The sequence below is a fragment of the Pyrus communis genome, chromosome 7 (assembly GCF_963583255.1).
Source record: "Pyrus communis chromosome 7, drPyrComm1.1, whole genome shotgun sequence".
In the NCBI taxonomy this organism is placed as follows: Eukaryota; Viridiplantae; Streptophyta; class Magnoliopsida; order Rosales; family Rosaceae; genus Pyrus; species Pyrus communis.
In genome coordinates this window covers 10525606-10545999 of record NC_084809.1, presented here as the reverse complement: position 1 = coordinate 10545999, position 20394 = coordinate 10525606, and the positions used below count along the sequence as shown (strand labels likewise).

At 36.1% G+C, this 20394-nt stretch overlaps 2 protein-coding genes across 3 annotated transcripts; one reads left to right on the top strand and one right to left on the bottom strand.

The window, feature by feature from the left end:
- The first annotated feature begins 849 nt into the window (after positions 1-849).
- Positions 850-2122, top strand: LOC137740535 (uncharacterized mitochondrial protein AtMg00810-like). Its single transcript, XM_068480379.1, has 3 exons — positions 850-1245; positions 1535-1769; positions 1977-2122. Exons 1-3 carry the CDS (start codon positions 850-852, stop codon positions 2120-2122), a joined length of 777 nt encoding a protein of 258 aa, XP_068336480.1.
- Positions 2123-2720: 598 nt separating this feature from the next.
- Positions 2721-5213, bottom strand: LOC137741159 (uncharacterized). 2 transcript variants are annotated; one of them, XM_068480967.1, is made up of 3 exons: positions 3475-5213; positions 3220-3310; positions 2721-3113 (listed from the first exon to the last, which is right to left on the bottom strand). In XM_068480967.1, the coding sequence occupies exons 1-3, from the start codon at positions 5177-5179 to the stop codon at positions 3089-3091; spliced, it is 1821 nt and encodes a 606-aa protein (XP_068337068.1). In that variant the 5' UTR covers positions 5180-5213; the 3' UTR covers positions 2721-3088. The 2 variants fall into 2 exon arrangements, with proteins under 2 accessions (XP_068337068.1, XP_068337066.1); XM_068480965.1 differs by having other exon boundaries at positions 2721-3310.
- Positions 5214-20394: the final 15181 nt, after the last annotated feature.

Sequence of the window (20394 nt, the reverse complement as noted above, 5' to 3'; positions counted from 1 at the left end):
GTGCAATTCAAAGTGTTGGTGGAAAATTTACTCAATACTAAAATTGTTATCTTGAGATCTGATTATGGTGGAGAATTTCTTAGTCTCAAGTTTATCTAGTTTCTTCAAGAACATGGCATTTCCCATCAGTTAAGCTACCCTCACACACCTGAGCAAAATGGTTGTGTTGAGCGCAAACATAGGCATTTAGTTGAAACTGCTAGAACTCTCCTAGCTGCATCTAAGGTTCCTCATTCATATTGGATTGAAGCGTTTGCCACAACTATCTATCTCATCAATAGGATGCCAATAACCACCAGATTATCACCTTGGGAATTATTGTTTCACAGAACTCCAAATTACATCTCTCTAAAAATCTCTGGATGTAGATGTTTCCCATGGTTGAAACTTATGCAACTTCCAAGCTTGATCCCAAAAGCAAGGAATGTGTCTTTTTAGGGTACAGTTTAAATCACAAATGCTATAAATGTCTTGATCCTTACACTAGCAGAGTGTATCTTTCGAGGCATGTGATTTTTGATGAAGATACATTTCCTTTTGCTCAAAATGATCATCTTCAGCAATCAAGTTCCAGCTCTAGTTCTTCTCAATTGCAAAAATCCAATCTTATTCCAACTACATTGACTTTTCCTCTTATATCTCAGCCCTCTCAATCTCCACCTCCTACCTTACCTACAACTCTATCTTCACCCTCTACATCATCATCTCCTCATGTACCATGTTCTATTACCTTACCTACCTCTCATCTTCTTTTTGTCCCTAATACACTTTTTGAACCTCTCAATACCTCTCAATACTCATCACATGCAAACCAGATCTCAATCTGGTATTGTTAAACCCAAAGCACTCATGACAAGCAAGCATCCTATCTCTTCTGATTTATCTCCAGATTATACACCATCTACCTATCTTCAAGCCTCAAAACACCCTCATTGGAGGCAAGCAATGCAGGAAGAGTTCAATGCTCTCATTCAAACTGGCATTTGGTCTCTAGTTCCTGTTAATCTCACTCAGAACTTAGTTGGTGCAAAATGGGTGTTTAGAATCAAAAGAAAACCAGATGGTACATTGATAGGTACAAAGCTAGGTTTGTTGCCAAAGGCTTCCATCGACAACAAGGCATTGATTATACTGAGACATTTAGTCCAGTTGCCAAGCCTATCACTATTAGGCTTCTTCTCACTTTGGCTCTTAAGTTTGATTGGTTTCTCAATCAACTTGATGTTAGCAATGCCTTTCTGCATGGTACCTTGACAGAATATGTGTTCATGATCCAACCACAAGGATTTGAAGACCCTACCAAGTTAAATCATGTTTGTCATCTCCATAAGTCTTTGTATGGGCTAAAGTAAGCCCCTAGGGCCTGGTATGACAAGTTAACCACTGCATTGAAGTCTCTGGGTTTCTCAAGTTCATCAAATGATCATTTCTTATTTGTCAAGAAGGATCCTGCATTGGTTTTCATTTTGGTCTATGTTGATGATATTATTGTTACTGGACCAAATGCTTAACTCTGTGAAGCAATTATTTCTAGCTCAGTTCTTTATTCCCTGTCAAAGATCTTGGTCCTCTTCATTACTTCCTTGGTATTGAAGTCAAGAGGTCATCATCTGGTATACTCCTCTCTCAAACCAAGTATATTCTCGATCTCCTCTCCAAGGCGCATATGGAAAGTTCAAAACCTTGTGTCACTCCACTTAGTACAACTAAATTGGATCATGAATCTTCTTTGCTTGATAAACCTGAGGAATATAGGTCTTTGGTTAGTGGTTTGCAATACTTAACATAGACACGCCTAGATCTGTCTTATGCCGTAAATTTGGTTTGTCAATTTATGCAAAGCCCGAGACAAGCTCACTTTCAGGCAATCAAACGCATTCTCAGATATCTAAAGGGCACTCTATTTCTTGGATTGTGGTTTCCAAAATGTGCTAAATCTCTTACTCTCGCTGCTTTCTCTGATGCCGATTGGGCAGGTTGTAGTCTTGATAGACGCTCTACTAGGGGGTTTTGTGTCTATTTAGGAGACTCGCTTATAAGCTGGAGTGCCAAGAAACAGCCTACTGTGGCTCGGTCATCGATAGAAGCTGAATATCGATCATTGGCTAACACATGCAGCTGAACTGATATGGATATGGAAGCTCTTAGTTGATGTTGGTCTTGTTCTTCCTTCTTCCCTTCAGATTTGGTGTGACAACATTTCTGCCATTTCATTGGCTAGAAATCCAATCTTCCATGCTAAAACTAAGCATGTGGAGATTGATTATCATTACATTAGGGAAAAGGTGCTTGCTAATCAAGTTTAAGTTCTGTTTGTGTGCACTCAAGATCAGGTTGCAAATATCTGCACCAAGGCATTGTCCAAGCACATATTTCATCTTCTTAGGGACAAACTATCCCTTCGGTTACCTCAATTAGGTTTAAGGGGGGATAATAAGGGTAAAACTGTAAACAGTTAAGTTTGTTAGAGGTTGTTATAAGGAGGTTATGGTGGTTTGTAACTAGTGAGTGATTAGTTGGATAAAGATGTAATTAGGTAGTTAGCTAATACTGGTGAGTCACTAGTATATATATACGTCAATGTGTAACTTTATTGAGTTGATGAAATGAAAGAGTAATTTTCTTATTACTTATGTTTGATTCTCTTACCATCGCTTGTATAAAACAAAAAACACAAGTTGGGTATTGCAAATTAAGTACTGAGAAACAGATAAACGATATCCAAGTTCAAACAGTTCATTTCCTAATTTAAACAACCATGAAGCAAATATTCACCAACACCATCTTGTTCTAGTTATAACTCAAAACAAACTTCTAACATTTAAACTTCAGAAGACAAAATGTCGCCTACAAGATGTTCTGATTTTTCTGACAAACAGAAACGGATCCTCTCTGAATCTTACTCTTCTTTCAGCAACTCACATGGTTTCCGTCTTTGCAGCAAACCTGGAACAACCTTCCTCGCTGAGAGCTCTAGCACAGTCCAAGTTCATCCACGACGATTCAAGATTTTGGGACACAACATCTGGTGCTTCATCAACGATCCAATCATCCATTGGATCAATCTCCTCAGCCTCAACTCCACTCTTCATACCTGCATGAAACTGCTGTAACTGCAAGTTATAATGAACAGATGTAAGATATTTAAGCCGCTGTTGCTCAACAGGATTCCTTCCATTTGTTAGCAGTTTCTCCGCCATAGTCCGTTTGAGCCCATACCTTAAAGCGCCATCGCAGTTCTGACTCAAAATTCGAACCGCAAACCTCTGCAGTTCAGGATGATTTTCTCCATAACTAGACCACCACATAGCTGCAATCAATTTAACATAAACTAGTTTCAAATATTGGTTTTTTACCGACCTCAAAACTACTAACGTAATGCCTAAAATTAATAGACTATTTAAGAAAACATTCGATAGTGTTCTTGAATCTTGATTCATTTGTTTACAACTTTATAACGATATCTTATTTTACCTGGTGGAACGTTTCTTCTTCGAGTTCTGGAACTCCCCTCCTGATAACTACCTTTGCCGTGTGCATACTCCTCCAATTGACGGATAATTAAGTCTTTGATTGGCTGACTCTGGACCAGTTGTCCAAGACAGCTCAGAAGACCAGAAGAAACCTCGAAGTCAGGATAAAAGTCACTTGAATAGAAGAGACTTGGGTTGAGATAATAGCCAGCCGCGTGGAGAGGACTGTGGAGAACATTGTTCCATATCTCATCAACAACTTCCCAGATTGGCATGTAATCTGGTTTCTTTTTGTTGAACTCTTCCTTAATTGTCTCCTTTACTTGATCCATTGTTTCATATATGTACCCAATAAGCGGCTCGTCAGCCTCAAAGATCCAGTTTAGAATGCCAATGAGAGGCATAGCTGCGTTCAGGACCATCTCAGCTCCAGTCCAGAAAGAGCGACCCTCAACTAAATCCGCTACCCTTTTTCCCTCCACTCGCGAAGCCCAGGTTGACATGTTCCACTCAGGTGAGGAAAACATGTCTTTCAAGTTTTGCTTTTTTGATACAATGTTCTCCAAAGTCATAAAAGGCATTGCTGACCTTATCTTCGAGGGCTTAATGAGGTCGTGGCCAAGCGTATGTTTCCTCAAAAGCTTCAAAACCGCTTCGTGTCCATGAATGAACTTTGTCATAACCTTGGCCTTATCAAATATATCTCTAGTAGAGCCAATCATCCCAATATTCTCCAATATCAATGCAATGCAATGAGATGCACTGACGGTCCAAAACACATCTTTGCACCTACTACTGAACTCCTTCTGCATTGTACCCGCCCAGCCAGTTGTAGTATCCGCCACAACCTGAATCACGTTTTCAATCCCGACATCCTTAATAACTCCCTCAAGTACCATATATATGGCATCGATGTCACCAACGATAGAGGAAATATCATGGGTGCAAAGATAAATCGGGCCTTGAGGGCAATTGACCAAAAAGTTAACAAGGCTTCGACCCTTCTCATCAGTCCATCCGTCCAACAAAATGCTACATCCAGTGGTAGCCCATGAATCTCTAATCTTTGTCACATACTCTTGCATCTCCTTCACTTCTTCGTCAAGTATCCATCCTCTGAGCTCATCACAGGTCGGTATCTTGTACCCCAGCTGACCAGTCCCAAGAGCAGAACGTATCATTCTCTCAAAGGAAGACGAATTCACACCAACAAATTCTAACCCCGTTTCATAGAAGAATCGACCAATGCATTTTTGCACTTGCCTCGAAATGATATCCCTTCTTGTTTCCCCATTGTCGCCTCGTTGTGCGCCTCTGCCTCGTTTAGTAACAGAGACATGTACTGCTGCACTATCTTCACACTCCAACTCCGACACCTCTTGGCTTCGATTCTGAAAACCAGCATTTTGAGAAGCTCCACGCTTACAATTCCTCTTCCGTGAAAGATCTGAGTTATTCAGCTCCCCGAATTCCTTTCCAAAAGTTTCTCTTTTTCTTTCAATCACATTGTTTTTCACCAGCTCCCTCACATCAGCCGGAGCACTATTACATGGTAACACGTCGCCACGGATTCCTCCGATATGGTACTTCAAACGGGTGGAACCGCTCACCACCTTACCACAATAGTTGCATTGGAATTTATTTTTACTATAAAAAACTGTTCCATGATCATTAACATTGATGGTTCCACTACCCCCAGCATCCATTTTATTCAAAAAAATTGTCCAATGCCCACACCTAGGATTTCAGAAATCTAGGCCTGCAAAATCACCTCAAGATCTTTAATTTATGACCAATTTGTTGCACTTAAAAAAATTAGGCCCTAATGTTTCTCAAACATCAATGATTCATAAACTATAGTGAAAATACATATAACCCAATATACATGCAATCGATTTAAATAACCAAACTAACAAAAATAAAAGGATCAACACAGAAAAATAACTCCTTTATGTACACCACTTAGCCACCAAGGTAGAGAGAAAAAAGACATTTTAAATCTTGCTAGGCACTACAAAAAGAGGGGAAAAAAAGAACCCCCCTGTACATTATTCTCTCATACCAAAACTCAAAGATTAGGAACAAAAAGTTAAATATCTTTAGCTAAAATGCCAGTAAAATGGTATATATCATGGTAAAGCCATAACTAAGCAGGACCGAAAACAGCATTCACAAATACATACATGCAACACAGATATGTAGTTTTAAAGCAAAAAATTTAAATAAATATGCAGAAACACAGAGGAAGATATTAATTAAATTAATAAAAAGAACACCATGGTAGACATACCTTGAGCTTATCAAGCAAGATTGAAGGTGGATGAGCTCTGATGAGAGAGAGAGAGAGAGAGAGAGAGAGAGTTGATCAGGGGCGGGTTAGGGAGAACGAAATGGGACAAAATCAAAGGAAACTTGGATAACGGGTGGTACACAACACACACAATGTACGAGAGCTCTGCAGCAGTAGCTCATTCGGTGAAAAGCTTAAACTTTCCTTTGGGTTTCTTCTGTCTCAGACTAGCAGTCGCTTTGTGCATGTGTTCTGCACCGCGCGCCACCTAGGATTGGGAAATTTTTACAACTTAGGCTTTTTTTCAAAAGAGAACTTGACTTTTAAACATTGCTTTCTACTTGTTTTCTTTTTCCTTTTTTCATTTTTATTTTTTATGAACAATGAATTAGTTAATTACCAAGGAGATAATTTATCAAGCAAACAACAACATCCCACAGTGCTGTTGGCGTGGTGTTTTGTCCCTAGTAAGTGGTAAATTGTCCTGATCATTTCGTTTTTCTTTTTAACTCACTACGTCTTAGTTTTGAACTCTTCACCCTCTTATAAGTGTGTCTTATAAAGTATAATATCATTCGGAGTAAAAAATCATAAATTTTCTTCCTTTACTTTTGGTAGATATAATTATTTCCATTTATTCTACATTTTCAATTAAATTTTCATGCCAAGTATACCCAAGTTATTTGGCACATTAGGTGCAGGTAATACGACTGGAAGAGAAATGAATTTCTGAAAAAAAAAAAAAAAAAAAATTGTGTTGAAACAAATCAATGCTGTCAGCTTAGCGTTGAAGTCAAGTCAAATTGTTGAGTTCATACGTTATAAAACAGAAGCGAGTGGAGTGCGGGGCCCGCAACGCATGCAAGCCGCGTGCATGGTTTTGTCAAGTGATTGTCGTCACATTTTTGTTGAAAGTAGACCAGTAGACCAGGGTTGTTGAATCTATTAATCAAGGGAAAGGAAAAAGTAGTCGAGTGTGGGGCTGTCGTTAATGCATGGAGGTCACGTGTGTGGCTTGTCAGGCGAGTGACGTCAGATCTGTGTTGAAACTAAAATTTTAATTTTGAGTCCACAGTTCAAAAGAAGATTAAGCTTGGAAAGTCTAGGGCTCGCAACTAACACATATTAGTAGATATATAAACGGGTCGGTTTGGAACAATCTTGAGCCATATTCATATTCGTTTATAACGTATTATCAAGTCCTGATTATATTTGAATCTTCAAAATCTGACTTGTAATCCTTAGCATCGAATTTAAATCGGATCAAATTCTTATCGAATTTAATTTAAGACCTAAAAATATTAAAATACTATTGATTACTTTATTCTCTATTTATATGTATGTTTTTAATTATTAGAAATATATGTTGTATATAATAATAAAAAAAAGGGTATAAGTGTACCTGGAATGCACATAAAACTAAAATTATTATTACACTCACATATAATTAATATGAAATAGTATAAAAATCAAATAATATGTTATATAGATCTTATAATTATCTAGATCAGATCTGTTTATACTAGAATTACGCTGGATTCGAATCACATCCGCATTAAATGTGATTAATTGACATGTATACATCATGATAGCTGTGTGTGTGATTTTGTCAAGCTAGTGGTATCACACTGCCAAAAAATAGTGCTTGCCCTACAAAAATTTGCCCGACCAACATGTTTTTGTTGGCTAAAATAACTTTACTCGATGAAATATTCATTGCATAAGGGCTAATATGTTAGATCCCACATCGTTCAGAAGAAATGATCTTCTATGTCTTATATGTACATTTTCACCTCCAAATGGCATGAGATCTTTTGGGTGCTCACTAGCTTCGGAGTTTATTGGAACTCCGAAGTTAAGCAAGTTCGCGCGAGAGCAATCCCAAGATGGGTGACCCACCGGGAAGTTCTCGTGTGAGTTCCCAGAAACAAAACCGTGAGGGCGTGGTCAGGGCCCAAAACGAACAATATCGTGCTACGACGAAGTTAAGCCAGGGAAGTGGTGGAGCCTGGGTCGTAATGTGACAATTTGGTATCATATCCAATCCATGGTCGGAAGTGTGCCGACGAGGACGTCGGACCCCTAAGGAAGGTGGATTGTTAAATCCCATATCGCCCAGGAGAGACGATCCTCTATGCCTTATATGTACATTCCCACTTCTAAATAGCACGAGGCATTTTGGATGCTCACTGGCTTCGGAGTTTATCAGAACTCTAAAGTTAAGCAAGTTCGCGCGAAAGCAATCTCAAGATGGGTGACCCATTGGGAAGTCCTCGTCTGAGTTCCCAAAAACAAAACAGTAAGGACGTGGTCAGGGTCCAAAACGGACAATATCGTGTTACGGCAGAGTCAAACCCGAAATGTGATGGAGCCCAGATCGATATGACAAATCTGATCAACAAGTAGGGTTTACTAAAAACCTTTAAGAGACAGACAACATTCAAGAAAATATTTGTTGGGCAAGATTTTGGCGCCAAGAGAAAATAAAAATGACGCAGTGCATTGAGGTTTGCGGGACGAACGCTTGCTTCTCGTTGGCTAAGTAACCTTTGCCCGACGCTCACTTTTGTCAGCTTATAGTTACTATTTGTTGGCAAAGGACGTCAATGATAGTGTTAAAAAATTAGCGGTAGAGCCTTTACTCGTCGGCATCCTCGTGGTTGTCCGACGAACTTTTCTGTTGGCCAAATCGTAAGTCATGAATTAGGTCCGTACCTTCTTCTTTCTCCCCCATTTCTTCCTTCTCTTCTTCCCCCTACTTGTGTAACACACACACACACTCTCTCTCTCATGCACCCTCTCCTTCATCTCTTCCTCTCCTTACTATTTTCCTTTGTTTTTATTTGTTGGACAATTTTTTATTTGAATGTGTGATTAGTTATTTTTTTATTCATGTATGTTTGTGATTGGATTGGAAGTAAATCAAAAGAAAAGTATGTACTTATCTCTTCAACATAAGTAATAAGCTTGAATTTATTTAATTGTGATATATATATATATATATATATATATGTTGAAATTGTGTAATATATGAAATTTTGAGTTTGTGTGCTATTGAAATTTATGTAAACTAGAAGAATTTAATCTGTGCAGCATTGTCTAGGAAATTGTGGTGTGAAATTTGTTAAAAATTCATAACTATTTATATGAAGTTAACTATGTTGATTAACTTCGTATAATAAATTCAAAAAACCCTTAGACCTGTTTGAGATTCTGTTGGATTCGCAAGTAGACGCAGTATGCGGCTATGCGATCAAACTAAATCTTGAATTGTCTAGTTTGGATAGTTTGGGTGTGCACTAGTATGTGTTTAGGGTTTGCGGTGAACGTGGCTAAGTTTCGTTCGTGGAAGATTCAGTTGTATTGCCCTAATGTTCTTTGAGTGCATATTAGATATTTGTTTGTAATATCTATGTTGTGCACTTGGGGATCCTAGGGAGATGTTGTTGAATTTTTTACGATCAACAATAATCGTGTGAATCACAAACCGCAAGTGCACTTTCGAATGGAATAAGATTATATCGGAGGCATAAGGGGGCGATGAAGCGTATACCAAATCATTATGATGACAAAATTCTCTAAAAAGGGGCACAATGGACAAAAGGTGGACCAAGTTGCAAGATAGAAGTTGTGACCAATATTTGGATGGGATTGAAAATTATATTTAATTTGCAAGCAACCATATCAATGGTCATAATCATATGAGGTATCCTTGCGTGAAATGTGACAACATTGTTTGGAGGACACTTGAAGAGGTATGGTATCACTTGTATATGAATGAAATGGTATACACTTACTCCAAATAAACTTGTCATAGAGAATTGTCCATTACAACGTCAACGTATTCCGGAAGTGAGACAGTTAGGCATACCTTTTCATTTTCCAGGGGTGATGATATTTGGGTTGAAAGAAAATCAGAATGGGTGATTTCATTAGGAAAAATAATGAGGGAGTAGGGCGTGACTTGAGGTTATAAATGATGCATGTAAGCTGCGTGTAATATTTTTAGGCAGGTGGCATCAAATTTGTGTTGAAATTAAATTAGAAGGTTAATTCTATTAATTTAAAAGAAGTACTACGGTTTAGTAGTATTTCTTTTTAGAGTAAATTACACTTTTATACCTCAGGTTTAGGCTCTATTTCAATTCCTTACACCATTTTTAAAACATTTCACTTTCATACCTTAAATGCTATTTTATTTCAAAATAATACATCTGTTACATTTTCCATCCATTGATCCATTAAATACTGTAGTGACTGCCAAATGTTTGCCATGTGGCAAAAATAATAATTTTTAATTTTAAAAAAAAAAACCTGAATTTTTACCAAAAAAAAAAGAAAAAAAAAAGAACCCAATGACCCACATTTGCAAGAAGAAGAAGAAGAGGAGGGAGGAAGAAAGAAAGAAATAAACCCCAAAATCCCACTGAAAATCACCAGATTGCGGAGGGAGGAAGGTCACGTGGGAAGAGGGCTGGAGGAGGGTTGCGGAGGGTTGGGGGGGGAGGGGGACGCAGGAGGGGACGGCCGGGGTGGGGGGGGGGGGGGCGGCGGGGAACGGGGGAAGGGTCGCGCGAGGAAGGCACCGGAGTTCCTTTTCTTCCTCCTTCCTCTTCCTTTTCTTCTTCCTGCTGCAGGTGCAGGTTGCTCAATTTTTTTCCCCTTCTTCCTCCCTCTTCTTCTTCTTCTTTTAGATGTGGTCGCTGGGGGGGGGGGGGGGAGGGATAGTTTCAATATTTTTTTTTTTTTTTTCCTTCCTTCCTCCCTCTTCTTCTTCTTGTTGCAGATGTAGGTCACATAGTTTCAATTTTTTTTTTCTTTCTTCCTCCCTGCAGATGTGGGTCGTTCAATTTTATTGGGTAAAAATTCAGGTGTTTTTTTTTTTTTAATTTAAAAATTATTATTTTTGCCACGTGGCAGACATTTGGCAGTCACGTGGCATATATGTGGCAGCCACGTCAGCATTTAACGGATCAATGGATGGAAAATGTAACGGAGGTATTATTTTGAAATAAAATAGTACTTAAGTTATGAAAGTGAAATGTTTTAAAAATGTTGTAAGGAATTGAAATAGAACCCAAACCTGAGGTATGAAAGTGTAATTTACCCTTCTTTTTATTTATAAGTGAGAGGTTTTACGTTTAATTTTTGCCAATGGCGAATTTGAACTACATTATTGTTAGCTCATTGTGAGGCTTAGCCCACTCCTCCATCCCCTTAATTTAGATAATATTGTTTGTTAAAAAAAATAAGAACTAACGAAGTGTGAGGGACACATCTAATTCTTGCAAAAATATGCTCAAGAGAAAAGGCAGTTTCATTTTCTTATCTCATTTCATACATCGTAATAGAACCAATTTTTTTTTCAATCAGAAAGTACCTAACCGCTTGTTTGGCTTTTATGAGACCGGGTGACTAGCGAGAAATTTTTATTGTGATCGGAACACGAGTGGTACATCATGTGTTTTTATATAAGTAATAAATTTTTTTTTTTAAGTTATTAACTTTTTAACTCACATATCCTACTATTTGTATAATAATATGTAATATACCACCTCGTATTTCGATCACATTGAAAAATTTCTCGTGACTAGCACGCTACTATAAAGTAGTGAAAGAGTGAAATATTTTGAATCACTGTATCACATAAGTGACTTTCTTTTAATGCACATCTTGCGTTGAGAGAGAAGTTGGGAAAAATATGTTATTAAAATAAGATTATTGGCATTCTAAAATTTTTATTTTGTATTTTAAATTTTAAGATTTAAAAATAAAAATACATTTGTGAAAAGTGAAAAATGAGATTTTTGGAGTGCAAATAAAATTTTTCTTAAAATAAATTATTGCCAACATCTTTATTTTTTTTTTAATTAGTAGGGGTGGTTGTGGTGGGAAAATAATATTTTTTGTGTTTAAAATTTGATGGTGAGTGGGCGAGTATAACAACAGTCTCAGGAAATAATGTGTGCTTTTGTGCGTATTATGGGAGTATATTCATTTATTTTGTAGAATATGAATTATTCTACTTTGTTTTAGACTTATTCCTTCCTCACAAGTCACAACATTTTAAAAGATCATATATATGAGACTGAATTACCGTACGTAATTCCCATTTCATAATGGTAACCAAGGTTTTAAAAGACACTAGTCGAGCGGTGAGCTGTGGCTTAGCGCTTAGACAGAGCTTAGGCAGACTTAAGTAAATCTACTATATTTCATGTAAATAAGTGTCTGTTTATACTTAAAATATATGTAATTTCATCAAAAACTACAAAATAGAATAACATATATATTATGAAATATTGGAATATAATGAAAACATGGGGAACAAGCATATAATGTGTGTTTATGTTAGTATTCAACAAGTCTCTTACAATTTATTAAAAAAAAAAATGCAAATGAAAGTTATCTATTTTCTTCTAAGGTTGGTTTGGTTTACTGTGCTTTGAAAAAAAACTGTTAATGTCGTGCTGTAAGAATAACTTCATTTTTTGTTGTTTCACTTTTTCAAAAAAATTTCACCAAAAACTGTGAAAATAAGCTGTTTTTAAGTGTTTACCAAACACCTTTTTGAGCTCAACTTTTTTTGATACCCACTTTTTATAAAAGCATCTTAATACCAAATCAGTACTAAGTGAGTTGCAACTTAAACGGGTGCCTAGGAGGGTCTGGGCAGCTAGGCGGGTGCCTAGACGGTCTAGGCGGGTGCCTAGACGGTCTAGGCAGGTGCCTCAGCAGGTCTAGACGTCATTTCTTAATTTTCAATTGTCTAGGTATTAATCGGGATGGTGAGCAGCCGTCTAGCACGTAGGCAGGACCTAGACGGCGCTAGGCGAGGATTTTAAAAACAGTGATTGTAACAAAAAAGAAAGATGCAACCACAATCAGATGTGGAAATTTTATTAAATTTAAACTCAGCTGAAGTTGGATTTTTATTCATACATCTGGCTAAAACTCAACTAGTGCGGCTGTGGATCGTTGAAATTTGGATTGTCCCAGCTCGATGAGGCTCACAGCTCTAGCCATTGGTTCTGCACCAACAATGGTTGCCTTCAGTTGGAGGAATCACTTTACAAAATCCACCAAGTGGACCCACATGTTCGATGCAAAAAACATCGCAGTTCGGGTACGAGGAGCATATCCCCAAATCTTTCAAAGTTTCTGCAGATGCATGCCCTGAAAATTCAACACAAAAAAAAAAAAAAATATATATATATATATATATATTTAAGATAATAAAATTTAAAAATAAATTCTTCAGTAATTCCTTCTTTTCAAGTGCAAATAAGGTGTGAATTATACACACTATCACTAACATTATTTCTACCATGGTTATTGACTATATGGTACAGTTCACGTGTTTTACAAAAATATTACTCGTATACAGAAATAGATTTTATCCACGTAATTAATAAATTATATGGTACTGCATAATATATATTTGAAAAAATGACTACAATACCTGAGATCATCAAAAGCAGCAAAGCAGTGGAAAAAAGGCTCACGAAAAAGACCCTTGCCAGACCACCAAAGTTGATGGAAGCCATGCCAAGGATATTTGTTTGATATTGGTTCTTCCCTGTTGCTAGCCTTGCTAGCCTTGTCTATTTATACTATCCTTCATCTGTATTTATGTCATTAATAAAAAACATTTAAAAATTTTAAAAACTACATGAAAAAGGAAAACAAATAAAAAAACTATTGTATTAATTCATATTTTTTGCATATAGTAACAAATATAAAAAAAAATATAGGAATTGTTGTAAACATTCCTAGTTTGAGTGTGATTGTGTAAATTCTAGATTAAATTTGATTCTAGTTATTCTTTCCTATTACAACTTGTATTCCTTGGGGATGAAGGAATATCTTCTCTCCTTTTACTACTATAAATAAAGGCATGAGAGATAACACACACATTCTCCTACAATTCTACAAACACATCTCTCTCTATTTCTCTACCCTTGCCATCGACCCTATTCCTTTTGTCAAATAAAATAGGCTACAACAAGAATTCAATTATTTTTCATTCCACTTTTAGAAAGTGACAAAAGTGTGGAAAAGTAGGAATTAAATTGCGTTTCTTACTTTCACTAAATTTAAAAAAAATATATATATATATATATCTATATATATATATATCTATATATATAGAAGAAGCTGCCATTAGTAAGAAAAGAAATTTTAAAGGGAAAAGAATTGAATTAGATCAATTTAGAAAATTCCTCAACAGAAAACATATAGGAATACAATCATTTTTTCATATTCAATTCTAGAAAGTGAACAATAGGAATTAAAATTAATTTTCTTACCTTCTCTCTTTGTTAATGTATTTGCCCCCATATATGTCGAACTTTCTTTCTTTTCTTTTCTTTTTTTTTTAAAAAAAATAAATAAATAAATGAAACAGCTATTAGTGAGAAAATCAATATCCTCGTATTAATAACACATATGGATATGAACATTCATTTTATAAAACATGTCAGCACAATATTTAAAAGGATAACATATCCCATCAATTGACATAAATGTGTCACCAAATAGTATACGAACGAGGTACAAAAATGTGGTCTTTTAACATTGTTTCCTTACATTTATATTAGTAATAAAGGAAAACTATGTAAAATTCAAATAAATAGATTACATTCAATTAATCTATAAATTTGTTGTCATAATAAAAATTGGAAAACACTAAGTTGAAAAGGAATGCCTTTATATCCACCACTTGCTTATTTTTGGCAACAAATTTAGCAAGCAAGAGAATGTTTTCTATTACCTTCCATTTATATTTGCCAACAAATTTAGCTATTGCAAATTAAAGCATAGTTAATAAAATAAAATAAAATAGAAATGAAAAGTATTCTATTTCACATAGTTAATAAAATAAAGGGGCATTTTGATATAGGCGCCTCGTTTTTTAATTTTTTAGACTAAACATACACTCATTTTGAAAATTTGATCAAAAATTTTCCTAAAATTTTGGTTATTAATTTCAGTTTTTCACATAAGTTCAATTTTGTTTAGAATTTTAGTTTTTCATGACTTTTCTTGGACATTTCGGTTTTGTTTTTTTTTTTTTTTTTTTTTTTTTTTGCCTTTTCCTCTTATCCCTATATTTATGCATTTATTATCCATCTTTATGCATTTTTTTTATTGTTTGTTGTAATTTTTTTTTTTTTTTGTGAATATAGTAGAATATTTATAAAAAAAATTGTCTGATTTTATTATTTAGAAGACCCAACACATAATAAAGATTTATTTGATTATATAGCTACATCTAGTTACCTATAATATGGACACGTTTAGTTTATTAATGGATTTGATTTTTTGTATTTCTCAGTACATTTGGAATGTAAATGTACCAAAAGGGTTATCTAATTGAGACATTTGGTTTTGTGGTACATTTGTGATTTTTTGTTCATTTGGTCTTTTGGTACATTTGAAATCTAAACGTACCAAAAGGGTTACCTGACAATGGGCACATTTGGTTTTATGGTACATTTGAAATTTTGGTACATTTGGTTTCTCTGTACATTTGAAATCTAAACGTACCAATAGGGTTACATAACAATGGGTACATTTGGTTTTATGGTACATTTGAATTTTTGGTACATTTGGTTTCTCGGTACATTTGAAATTTAAATGTACCAAAAGTCGATACTTTTGTTCTCAAATGTACCATAAGTTTTAAGTATATTTTTTATATATCTATACATGAAAAAATATGTACTGAAGACTTTTTATTGAGACATTTTTAATAGAAAGATAATTTTTTTTTTAAATACTGATAATAAGGTAATGAGGAATTAGTTAATTAATTTTTTATTTTATTTTATTAAAAAAATGTCATTTAATGCGTAGAATGGGATTGATGAAATTAAATTCCTATATTATAGGCAATTTGTCACATCCCAATCAGAGCCCCCACCACATCCGGGACTCGACTCCACCGTAGTACGATATTGTCTGCTTTGGGCCCCGACCACGCCCTCACGGTTTTGTTTCTGGGAACTCACACGAGAACCACTAGAGGTGGTTCCTACTTGTGTGCAGACATGTTTGATGAGCTATAGATTAAGTCGTACAGGTCACTATAGGTGACTCCCGACTTATATGCTAGCATTGATTGATGAGATATGGATAAGTCGTACAAGTCACTATAGGTGACTCTGACTTATGTGCTAGCATTGATTGAGGAGATATGGGTGCAGTCGTACAGGTCACCATAGGTGACTTCCGACTTGCGTGCTAGTATGGGTTATTAAACACATGATTATTTATGTTGCTAATGAGATGCTATGTCGTGGTATTCTTCTGGATTTACTATTGTTATACATTTGATTTCATACTTATACGTAGTACGATTTTTTGGAAACTATACGGGTTTTGCGATGAGGGGTTATTACCTTTGATAATTGAAATGATTTTGAAAATTTTTGTGTTACCCACTCACACTTTCTATTTTGCACCCCTTCAGGTTCTAGTAGCAAAGTTCCGTATCGACGAGGACTTGTGGCACTCCCTAATTTAGGTGGCTCCTTATGATGATATAATTATTATCTTACCTCACTGTACTTTACTTATGCTCTGTATCATGTGTGAAATGGGTCCATAACCGCTCACCGAGCACTCGCGTATATAGACACTTTTAGGTTTAAATGTATTCACATTTTACACATTATCACACTTTATGACTTCGTTACCTTTCAGGTGTCGACTAACACAACTCGATTCAGAGTCCTAGTGGACATTCTGGGTCGGGGTGTGTCGCAATTAGTTGCTAAGCTACCTTATGCTTCTATATGAATGCATTTAAATTAATGACATGGAAATTAAATAAATAGAAAAATATTGAGATGGCAATTGATCAAAGCACCTTAATCAAATCTTTAAAAGGGATGAATGTTTAATCTAACAACTATAGAAAATATGTAGGACATTCTAATTTTCCCTAAAATAAAATAAAATAGAAATGAAAAGTATTCTATTTCACATTCCGATAAAACAAAGGGTGTATTGTATGGATCTGCAGTTTGCTGCCTTCCTTGGTGTATCCCGCGTGGATGTGCAACGCCGTTATTTGGGTCTCCCTATTAACTTAATCTGAAATAAATCCGCTACATTTGCTTATATAAAGGACATGCTTTGGAAAGAACTTAAGGGAAAGAAGGGCAAACTGCTTAGTGTCGCGGGGAAGGAAATTTTGATCAAAGTTGTTGGGCAGCCATAACCAATCTGTAGTATGAATTGTTTTTTTTTTTTTTGCCGAAAACTTTTTGTGATGACTTACAACTAGGGCTATAAATGAGTTGAGCCAAACATAATATTATTGTATTTAACTTTGGTTTGTTTAATATTTTCTGAGCTCGAGTTAGGCTTGGTTTGCTTCTTGTATGAGCTGAGATTGAGCAAGCTTAAAAAGTTCAAGCCTGATACTGAGTTCAAGCTGTTTCGAACTATTTGTTGTAATATTTGGTTTGATTGTCTAAAAAGTTGTGCGAACTTGGCGGTGCATGTCAATAATAGAATACATAAGCATAAAAAACGCATAAGAAACGTAAACGTTTCTTTTCTTTATGATCAAAAGCATGTGAAAGGCCAGACCGTCACGTTTATAGTTTCTTTAGAAGCAAAAGAAGACGGTTGGACATAACGTCTTAAAAATATGAAACAAAAGATTGTCAAGCATTAATGCTTCAAAGAAAACTTCCAACATATAATTTTCGTTTCAAACAAACTTCTTGCGTAATATATTCATCAACATATAATTTTTTGCAGTATGTTTAGTGTTCTTGGTGTAGCAACTTGTTCTGTTAACATAGTTGGTTTGACTTTAGCCTCCAGATACATATTAGATAAGAAATAAAAATATATATTATTCGTACAACACATTTAATCAAGAGTGAATGACATACACTTTTTCATAAATATTATGACGTGCAAGCTTGAACGTTCTGAAGACGGCGAATTTTTGCTACCACAACTTGGTGTTTTCGTTGAGAGCTTGATTCATTTCTCAAAGAAGCTCTTGAGAATCTTTTATGAACTTCTACCCTCTTTGAATCTTTCTAACATATCTAAACTCCGAAGTTTCTAATTCCTTGATTCATGTGCCCCGAAAAAAGAAAACATGATTGGAAATTCTGAAATCACAATGAAGGGTTGGGGAATTTCTTGTGTCAAGGACTACGGGACGAACAATCTCCTCTAAAATCCTCCATCTGCCACTACCATGTCCCAAACAACAACATCGCCTGAAATTGTAGCAACCTAGAGAGCAAGCCCACGTCCTCGACTCTCGAACCCACAGCCAACACCAGCCCAAGGCGAGCTGGCCTAAGCCCAATAAGCCCAAGATCACCCCAGCCCAGCGCGCGCTACAGCAACCCGCACAAGTCGACCCGCGTTCGAACCCAAATTCATGCCCAGGAGCTCGAACCGCTCTAACCTTCAGACCGGTCCCACACCCGTTCAGCCGTATTTTCCCCAACCTCCTTGGCATAATGAATTTGCTGCACCATTTTACTTCTGCAATGTTTGGCTATGTGACCAAATTTGTCACATTTGTGGCATTTTTTTTGTTTTCCCTTAAACCAGCATTCACCAAAATGTAAATTTCCACAAGTTTTACAGTCTTCTTTACTGTCATTGTTCTTCACAGCTACGTTTGGCTTCGCATTGGATCTCACAAATGACTTCTTCTCCATATTCTTCCAAGGCTTCTTGCCTTTGAAACCACCAGCCTGTGAGCTACCCTTCAATTGAATGCTGACTACTAAATACCCTCTCATTTGCTTCTTCATCTTCAGCATGACTCATCAATCTTTGCTCAAAACCTTTGAAAGTTGCTACAATCCTCTTATTCGACAATTCTTCACCATACATTTTCATTTTGATTCACGAAGTCAAACAATCTAGTCTAGTAATTAGATAGAGATTCACCATTTCTCATTCTAGCATACTCAAAATCACGACGAAAATACCTCGAAGTTTCACCACCATAACTTGAGAATCGCCCTTGTATTCCTGCTTCAGTACATCATAATTAAGCATCCTTAGCCGTCTTCTAATTTGTAGTTCTGGGACAAATCTTATAACTCACAACACTCTGAATCAAACCCAGAGTGTTGTGATCCTGAGCAATGATCTGTTGCTTCTCGTCTGTTTGCTTCTCAACTGAAGGAAGTTCATAGCCATTTTCAACAAAACTCCACAGATTGTGAGATCTGAAGATAGTTTTCATTCTAATGCATCAAAACTCGTAGCTGAGACCATTGGAGACCGGAACACAAAGGTTAGCTCCCGATTAAACCATCTTGATTCTCGATTCACCTGAGTTCTTTGTTGGAAACTCAAGGAACAACTCAGATTCACGCCCCTTGATTCAATTCGAACTAAGCTCTAAGGCCATGTTGGTGTTTTATAGCTTTGTAGTTTGCATTTGGATAGTGATTAGCTGCTGAAAATCGAAGAGAATTTGATCTCTACGTTGAAGAGAGTAGAATGGGCAAGAAAGAAGCAAGCAAATCGAAGACTTCTCTCAATGAGCCTTTCTAGGATTCTCTCAATTCGATTACAATGAAAGCATGACGAGTGTGTGAAGAATATATATATATAATGGACTGACTTTAGGGCGTTTATTTATAGAATGAACAGAAGGGAAATGAGCTCACTTTGTGAAATTTCTCGCGTTTACTTGCATACAAGAAATTAAAATGTGTAATGGATTACCTAAAAGCCGTAATGGAATAACCAAATTTAAGGAATTGGATTAACTAGGAGTACATGTTGGTATTTATAGCTGAGAAAGATTTTCAATCGCGCCGTCAGCAAATTAAATTTCTTCAAGAAGGGGATTTTTGATCCGTTGCTCATAATCAGTATTGTGAATGTAAGTCACCGGACGACACAATAATCTTAGTCCTATCATTCAACAAAATAATCATGCAAACTGAGCAATATACCCATTTTTATATAACTGCAACGACAATCAGTTGCGAATATTTTATTGAAACTAACTCAACAAAAAGTTGTTAGTTTTATTTGGACATTAGGGTTTACAAGGTGTTGGTAGTGGGACCTCTGTTGGTGGTCCGTCATCTATACAGATACAATCGCACCGTTTGTCTGCAGGATCAATTCCACAAAATCCACCCTGTTTGCGACCTACAGTATTGATGCACATCGCATTGCAATCTTTATAGGTTGCGCATGGCCCCCATTTAGAATAACGCGGATATTGTGCAGATTCATAGCCTGCAAATACGAAATATATATTATTTATGCAGCATTACTATTTGTTTTTTTTTTTTTTTGAGTGAAACGATAGTTTTAGTAAGTTAAATGTTAGATTAGCTATTGACGGGGTTCGAACCCACGCCGTTATGTGATACATAAAGAATTAATGTTGCATCGTTTATATGCCATCAATAGAACATACTTATCATATCATGGCAAGCACAATTCAAACAAAGGATTAAATACCTGAACTCATCAGAAGAATCAAAGCAATGCAGAAAAGCCCAACGAAAGGAAGTCTTGCCAGACCTACAAAGTTGATGGAAGCCATTCTTTCAAGGATGTTGTTCTTCGTTTGATCTAGTTTTGTGTGACGAATGATTGAATGATAATTGG